We start from the raw sequence: 8,904 nt of genomic DNA, 5'->3' as shown, positions 1-8,904 counted from the left end.
TCTTCGCCCCACCCACCCGGGGCCTCGCAGGCGCCAACGCAGCTTCACGCTCTGGGGACAGAGGCCCTCACTTTGTCGTCACAGGGCCGATGATCAGGGGGCGTCCGCCTTCTCCCTCCCCTTTCTACCCTCCTCCCTTTTCCCCTCCCCTCGTCCCTCAAGCTTCTCCCTCCTTCCTCTCTCCCTCCCTCTGGCGTCCCCAGCCGAGTCCCGCTTCCGGTCTGCGGCGGTCTGCGGAAGGGTGTCCCGCCTCTTCCGCCTTGACAGCCGAGGCGGCGGCGGCGGCGGCGGCGGCGGCGGCGGGGGCGGCGGGGCTGGCGGCGGCGGCGGCGGCGGCGGCGCCTGCGCGTCTTCTGTCAGGGTCAGCAGGCGGGTCAGCGGGGCGGTCCACCTGCGCGTCGCGGAGCCGCGCCCTGGGGGTCGATGGCGATGAACTATAACGCGAAGGATGAAGTGGATGGTGGGCCCCCGTGTGCTCCCGGGGGCACCGCGAAGAACCGGAGACCGGATAACACGGCCTTCAAACAGCAGCGGCTGCCGGCTTGGCAGCCCATTCTTACCGCCGGCACGGTGCTCCCCACTTTCTTCATCATCGGCCTCATCTTCATCCCCATTGGCATCGGCATCTTCGTCACCTCCAACAACATCCGCGAGATCGAGGTGAGCGGACGGGAGGCCGCGGCGGTGGGAGTCGGCGCCGCCGGGGAGCAGGGTCCCCCCGCCGGCCCCACTCCTTCCTCGGGTCCCGGGGCTTGACGGGCGGGCCCCGCCCTCCCCCACCTTCTCTCTTCCTCAGTTTCCTCTTTCTCTTCCTACGGGTTTTCTGAATTTGCAGTTTTGCCCGCGCTTCCTCTCGCTGTTTACCGGGTTAGAGAGGGAATGAATGTTTAATGCAGAGTGTGGGTCGGGGGAAGAGCGCCCCTTTCCTGGCCGGTGTGTGTGGTTTTAACCTCCAACGGCGGTGGAAAAAAGAAACAAAGAAAAAGAGAAGTGGAAAGAAGTTATGTGGAGATAAAACGCCAGGAGAGTTGACACGTCCAGAGTGTCATTACCTGTGTGGGGATTATCCCGGGACACGGAGATTAACACCTTGGCCATTGTTGGGGAAAGGAGCCAGAGTCATAGAGGCATGGATGATTTTTATGTCAAGAAGGTGTCATGTTACCAGATCACATATTAGGATGTGGGACCGAGGTGTGTACAGTACCTTTTGAGTTAATAGATGCTTTTAGTTATAGGACATGAGGTAAGAGGTAACCTGAAACTTCAATTCCAATTTTGCCTTCAGGCTACATTGATTAATAACCATGCCTTACGTTCGGCCCTAGTTTTTTTTTTTTCCCCAAACTTAAAAAAAAAGAAAAAGAGTCAACGACCGTAACACAGAGAATAATTTGTGAATTGTCTACTGAACATTTTACTTTTCTAAGTGGTGTTAGAGAAACTTGGGGAAGCATCTTGACTTTTGTCAGAGAAACATAGTATCTTCATCCATCTGCAGTGGTGAACATAGGTTGATACAGAATGTAAATACTTTGTGTAGATGTCCAGTATTAAACATCTGCACATCCACTTTTCTTGAATATCTGAGAAATATTTTTATCTGTTCGAAAGGGGAGGAGCTGGTACGAAGTTCTCTTGATTTCTTCTGTTCTATCAGATTGTGTCATTTTTTTCCCCTCTAATTTTATTAAATACTTAAAAATTATGCATGCTTTTTAATAGGGCTTTCAAAGCCATTTTATTTCAACTACAGGAATAGGCATACTTTCCAGTTTAATTCACAATGTTACCTGTAAAAGCAAAATCGTTATATTTTTTAATTGTACAGCGCTCATTTCTGTGTTAATAATAGTAATAAGAATTGTACAATATCTACAGCCTAGTTTTTAAATCTTTTACTAAAAACTCATTTTCAGTTTAATAACTAAAGAAAGTAACACAGTATGTTTTTTTCAGCATAAAGTTTTGTTTTATCATTTTTATCTCCTAGTAGTCCTTCCAATGTAGTACTTCGTGTTCTCCCAACTGTACGAGGACCACACATATCAGGATGTGAGCAAAGTGGTGTAATACAAGGACCATTGGCTCTAGGCGGGAGTCAGGCAGGTCTGGGTTTAAATTCCAGCTCAGCCACTAACCAGCTCAGTTTATTGGAAAACATAATCTCTGTGAGCCTCAGTTTCCTCACCTGTAAAATCGGTAAATAATGCCTATCTTGTGAAATGTGAGACTTAGAAACAATATAGATAATATTCCTGGCACTGAGTTTGTACAGTAGTTCCTATTATTGTGATGACCCCGAATCAGAAGATGAGAAATGGAGTCAGAGGAGTTGGTATTTGCTAGTAAGCTAGAAGAGTATTGTAAAATTGAGACAGAAACCAAACCCAGATGTCTTGATTTTCAGTCTTAAGCTTTCACAGTACACTAGGACCCTTACTGCAATGTTAGTAATTAAGTAGAAGTAAATTTAACATTAGAAATTTCATCATCTTATTTAAACTTCTTAGGATTTTTTTTTTTTTTTAAGATTTTTTTGATGTGGACCTTTTTTAAAGTCTCCATTGAGTTTGTTACTGTATTGCTTCTGTTTTCTGTTTTGGTTTTTTGGCCACAAGCATGTGGGATCTTAACTCCCCCACCAGGTATTGAACCCGCAACCCCTGCATAAGAAGGTGAAGTCTTAACCACTGGACTGCCAGGGAAGTCCTTGAAACTTCTTAGGATATTAAGATGAAAGTAGCAATAGTTTGGAATTTTATATGATGAGTATTTACTAAAATATCAGAACTCACCTTCTATAGATATTTACTATACTATGAAGATAAATGTTTACTTTCTTTAACACTTTTGGATTCTGAAATAAAATAAAGTTCTTCACACCAAGTAGTTGGTGAAATGGAAATTTTTTTTTTAAATTTTTTTAAAATTAATTTTTATTGGAGTATAGTTGCTTTACAATGTTGTATTAGTTTCTGCTGTACAGCGAAGTGAATCAGCTATACGTATACATACATCCCCTCTCTTTTGGATTTCCTTCCCATTTAGGTCACCACAGAGCACTGAGTAGGAAATTTCTTAAATAGTTCTCACGTAATAGAATTCTGATTTCAAGTTGCCTGAAGAGTCTTCTGCAGCTTGATCTAGTTAGAAGGGCACTAAAGTTAAGAGTCACGGCATTAGAGTTGAAGTCCCAACTTTTACTCCCTAGTTTGTGATCTTAGGCATATTTTTGAGTCTCAATTTTCATTTTACTTGAAGAGCCAGAAGATTCAGACTAGGTGGTCTCTAAGAGGGTGTTCAACTCTAATATTCTGTGACTTCCAACTTTAACGTGATTTAAAGAAAAATGCTGCATATTCAAATTGTATCACCTTTGGAACCAGAGGAAATGAAAATTAGGAATGATTAGGAATTTTGTACCAGTGCTCACATACAGTTATGCAAATAGAATAAATTTTTAAAACTTTGTTGATTATGTGGAGAATTCGTTCAGAATTGGGTCTGGAGTTATTAGAAAGACCTCGGGAGCTTTCCCAAAACACACATGCTTGTTTCCGACTGCCGTCCACCCTTTGTCAGCCACTAGTTTAGTAATAAAATATGTTGAGGGTTATTAAAAGTAAATGTGTAAAGAGAAGTTCTTGGCAACATTCACTTCCATACTATAAGTTGCTCACAGCTCTTTAGCCTATTGCCTCATTATTGAAAATTTTAAGAACTTGTATTGCTGTATTATCAATACATCAAATTACTAGGCCAAAGGAGACTTGTCCAATCAGAATGCTTTTTTAAAAAAAATTTATTTATGTATTTGTTTTTATTTTTGGCTGTGTTGGGTCTTTGTTCTGTGCGTGGGCTTTCTCTAGTTGCAGCGAGTGGTGCACGGGCTTCTCATTGTCGTGGCTTCTCTTGTTGCAGAGCACAGGCTCTAGAGCGCGGGCTCGGTAGTTGTGGCACACGGGCTTAGTTGCTCCGCGGCATGTGGGAATCTTCCCGGGCCAGGGATCAAACCCATGTCCCCTGCATTGGCAGGCAGATTCCCACCCACTGCGCCACCAGGGAAGCCCCCAGAATGCTTTTGCAGTATAGCTTAAAGTGCTAAGATCAGAAATCCAGACCTTTTAGGTATAAAAATCAGAGGGTCTTCATCCTTTTCCCAGAAATTTTATACTAAATAATTACTCCTCTTGTAAAGCATGTTGGACTCTCCTAAAAAGGGAGTAAAAAAGGTTTTTAAAAATTTTAATGCTTATATTTGGAAGGATATCTCCTCCCCCCATTAGGTGTATATATCTTGTTTAGTTGGTTTTTAGATTTTCCATAATCTAATAAAGTTATTAGAAAACTAAAGTTAATTTTATCATTCATAAGAAAATATTTTAAATATTTAATATCTCATTAAGACTAAGACTTAATATATTCATTTATTATTAGCAGCAAGGAATGAATATTTTCTGTAATTTGGCAATTGTAGGAGTCAGGCACATCTTTCTACCCTAAAGGTAGTGTTTTTCTAGTTGAGGGCCCTTGTTGGTGAGACAGAGATATTAATTGAATGGGGCTAACTTGAAACAGGTAGGAGGTATTCTTAATTTTTGCAATTTCACGCATTTATCAGTGTGAAGTTATATAGTTGTAAATTTTTTAAAAAATTAATTAACTTATTTTTGGCTGCGTTGGGTCTTCGTTGCTGCGTGCGGGCGTTCTCTAGTTGCAGCGAGCGGGGGCTCCTCTCTGTTGTGGCGCGTGGACTTCTCCTTGCGGGGGCTTCTCTTGTTGCGGAGCATGGGCTCTAGGCACGTGAGCTCAGTAGTTGTGGCACGTGGGCTCAGTAGTTGTGGCTCGCGGGCTCTAGAGCGCAGGCTCAGTAGTTGTGGTGCACGGGCTTCGTTGCTCCGCGGCATGTGGGATTTTCCTGGACCAGGGCTCGAACGCGTGTCCCCTGCATCGGCAGGTGGGTTCTTAACCACTGTGCCACCTATATAGGAAGTCCTATATAGCTGTAAATTAATGGTTAGGATCAGATGAGGATGTTATTCTGAGTGATATTCAGTATAAACTTAAAACTAAACATTTACTTCAACTTAATATTGCCAAAGTAGTCAACATACATTTTTGTCAAATTTTAGTGGATTAGGCACTAAAAATTAGGCAAGTGTAAAGATTTTAATAGTCAAATGAATTGCAGTTGCTTAGAAGTTGGCTTAGAAGTTGACTCTTGGAAATTAAGAGGTTTGTGGTGTTAGTGTTATTATTTGTTTCTCATGTAACTTTAGTACTTAGGGCAAGGCACGACAAAGTAAATATGGCTAGCCAGACCATTTTTGTGAAGCCCAGGAACTGAGAATGGTTTTACAGATGAACATTTGCAATTGAGTTTGATGATAGGGAACACTAACTTTGAACTCCAATGATGCGAAATGTTACCCCACCAAAAGAATTTTATTCTTACTAGTAGACCTGTGTTACCAGAAAATTGTACACAATTGTTATTATATGTTGAATTTCGTCAATAAAAATTTATGCAAATTTGTTTTCTCTCTGTTATATAAGAACCTACAAATATCCTCTTGGTTTGCAAAGCCCAAAATATTTACTTTCTGGCTCCTTACAGAAAAGACTTGCCTACCCTTGACTTAGAGTTTTAAAGAGACATACTGGCAAATTTAGCAGTTGTTACAAAAATAGCAGTGTTTAACTTATACATTCTAATCCTCAATAATTTTTTCAAGGTAAGTGTAGTGATTACTGATAATTGCTTGTGTTCTACCTTCTTTGTACAAATAGTTGTAGAATACCTTAGCTGAATTTACCATTAACCTTGGTGCAGGTAATATTCTTCATTTCTTTGTCACAGTCAGATAAAGTTGACGGAACTAAAGAAAATTGTTTTTGAAATTTTTACTTTAATTACCTTTTGTCTTCATTAGAGCCTCTAGAAAGGACAAATAATTCTTTTTTATTTTTATCTTTTATGTTTTAATTTTTATCTTTTAAAGATAAATTCTTTAGTGTGGAATCAGTTCAAAGGGGTACTTAAAATGCCATTTTTAATTTAATCTAATTAATACTTAAAATGATTTACCTTATTACTCAGCATTTTGTTGAGTGACCTGTTTAGGTACTATATTGATTTCCTTTAAGACAGATTTACATTCAAAAATGGAAGTTCTCCAGTTCTTATGCAGGGTAAAAATGGCATGTCCTTCAGATTCCTCCTCTCCCACCGCATTAAATTCAGTCAGTTTCTTAAGAATGGGATGCATTTTTAGGATTACTAAGAAGAATTGCCAGTTCGATTTAGGAGAGCAATTACAATGGTAGCAGAACAAAGTTGAGAAATATGATAACTCTTAAACTAATCCAGTCATCTCCATCTGTTGTTCTGTTGTGCCTCTGGCTCTTTGTGTTTTGAATTTTAGCTATTGGCAGGTCTCCAGTTTATCATTATATTCTGCACTGTGCCTTGTATGCTTTTGACATTTAACAGGCGTTAATTTTTAAAAATAAGGGAACTGTAGTTCCTCTCCCACCTGGTAGCCTCTTTCTTTCTAGGATAAGTTATGAACTATTATCTTCAGTATAAGCTTTTTTTCCCTACCTTTATTAAGATTACAGTTGACAAAAATTGTATTTATTTACAGTGTTCATTGTGATGGCTTGATATATGTATATACTGTGAAATAATCACCATAATAAAGCTAATTAACATGTCCATCACTTCCCATAGTTACTCTCTTATTAAAAAGACAAGCGATAACAAGTGTTGTGAGGGGGTAGAGAACAGGGAACTCTTGTGCGATGTAAATTCGTACAGCCATTATGGACAAGAGTATGGAGGTTGCTCAAAAAATTAAAATACAGAACTACCATAAGAACTAGCACTTCCACTAGGTATATATTTAAAGGAAATCAAATCAGTATCTCGGAGAGATATCTGCACTCCCACGTTCACAAACTTCGTTTTTATACCCAAATGGATTTTATTACAATCTGGACATTAGGCCAGGCTGCCCTTGAATTTTAGCTCATGAAGGACGTAGTGGTCTTTTGATGGTAACAACTCACAAACTGAGTTAAATTTTTCAAGAGTTTTAATCAACATTGAGCATTTTCTGTATGTAAAGTGCTGCTCTGGGCATAGTGGGCGACAGAAAAAAGTTTGTGGACAGGGCCTCTTTTATTTTTCCTTCCCCCTCAAACAGAGAACCCTTCTGAAGGTACCTGAACCTGGAATCTTTTGGGGGGAGATGAAACATACATATTAAAGGAAAACCAAGCATTGCTAGATGAGTGGCACAGACAGAAAGAATATGCCTTAGTGGTCCAAAAGAAGACAAGATTACATCTGTCTCTAATAACCATGGAAAACTTTGTGGTGGAAGTGGGCTTTGAGCTGGACCTTGATGGATAAATAGCACTTCTAAAGAGGAGGTAGGTTGGATGCATTCCAAGAAAGGAGATTTATATGAACAAAATTGTAGTGGCAGGAAATCAAAAGGTGTCTAGAGAAAGTAGGAGTAAGGGTAAATAAGCTGGTGCCAGGTTGTGGATAGACTGGGTATTTGATAATGATGAAACCGTCTAACTTAGATTGGGACTTGAACCCACGTGCTGGAACTCGAACCCAGCCAAAACCCAGACTGAGACTTGAACCCACAGTCTTTTAACTGAGATCACACACCTGGTCGCAGGCCTTGGGAGCGGACTTGGGAGAAGCACACTCCACAGACAGGGTGTGGGCCATTTCAGAAGGCGAGAGTGGCACCAGGGTATGGGGTTGTCAGTTTTTATAGGGGTGGGTAATTTCATAGGCTAATGAGTCAGAGGAATAGTCCAGCTATTTGGGGAGGGAGTGGGAATTTCTAGGAATTGGGCCACTGCCCACTTTTTGACCTTTATGGTCGGCCTTGGAACTGTCCTGGCTCCTGTGGGTGTGTCATTTAGCTTGCTGAAGTGTTAACAGTGAGTGTATACTGAGGTTCAAGGTCTAGTGGAAGTCGACTTGTCCGCCATCTTGGATCTGTTTGGTTCTAAATAAGTTTATGTCATGTCCTTGGGCTATGTCATTCTTTTAAAGGTTGTGCTGTGTCATTCTTTTTAAGGTTGTGCCTTGCCCCCTTCCCTCCTGTTTCAATGAGATGATTGTGTCCACTGTAGAGCGGTTGCAGTGAAGAGCAGTTAGATTTAGGATGTATTATGAAAGTAGAGCTAATAGAATTTTCTCATGTAGTGGATGTGTTGGGTGTGAGAGAAATTGTAGAATCAAAGATAACTCTAAGATATTTTGGCCTGCATTGGAAGGATGGAATTGTAATTTTGTAACCAAGCAAGGGCTTGTGTGCCCGGTTGCAGAAAGACAAACTCTGACAGCAAGCATTTGCAGCAAAATGTAGGGGTTTATTTGCAGGGTGCCATGCAAAGGCATGGGAGACAAGCCTCAGATCCACTCCAACTCGGTCTTTGAGGAAGGGATGTTTTAAAGGGGCAGGATGGTTTGGGAATCAGGATATCTTTGGTTTACAGCCCTCTGGCCAGGTGGTCCATGGCTCGGAGGTCTGTAGGCTCATCTTGCCCTGGAGAAACAGCCTGAGTTTGTGTGTTAGTGATGGTATCTACAACAAAAATTTTAGTACATTAAGGATGTTATCGACAACAGCAATCTTAGTCATCTGACTCTGGGTGTGTTAGTGTTAGTGTTCAGTTAGCACAGAATTGAGGTCAGAGAGGACAAAAAAGGGAATAAAGCTTTGGAGAGAGAGATTAATCATAAACTCAGTAAGGGAACATGGTTTTAGGGAAACTCGGCTTCAATTTATCAAGATGGGGAAGACTGTAGAAAATGTTTTAGTGTGATAGTAGGGGTTTGGGGTGTGAGAAGCTGAGTAAAGAGTTCTG

At 41.0% G+C, this 8,904-nt stretch overlaps 1 protein-coding gene across 1 annotated transcript in view; it reads left to right on the top strand.

Annotated features, from left to right (window-relative positions):
- Positions 1-318: 318 nt before the first annotated feature.
- The window catches only part of TMEM30A (transmembrane protein 30A), a 41,561-nt gene continuing 32,975 nt past the window's right edge, over positions 319-8,904 (top strand). Inside the window, exon 1 of the mRNA XM_007103324.4 lies at positions 319-660. Coding sequence (XP_007103386.1) covers positions 424-660 — 237 coding nt within the window. The 5' untranslated portion in view covers positions 319-423. The remainder of the gene's footprint in view (positions 661-8,904) is intronic.

The sequence above is a fragment of the Physeter macrocephalus genome, chromosome 10 (assembly GCF_002837175.3).
Source record: "Physeter macrocephalus isolate SW-GA chromosome 10, ASM283717v5, whole genome shotgun sequence".
Taxonomy (NCBI): domain Eukaryota; kingdom Metazoa; phylum Chordata; class Mammalia; order Artiodactyla; family Physeteridae; genus Physeter; species Physeter macrocephalus.
The sequence above is the reverse complement of the archived record's forward strand: the minus strand, read 5'-3'. Positions and strand labels throughout refer to the sequence as shown.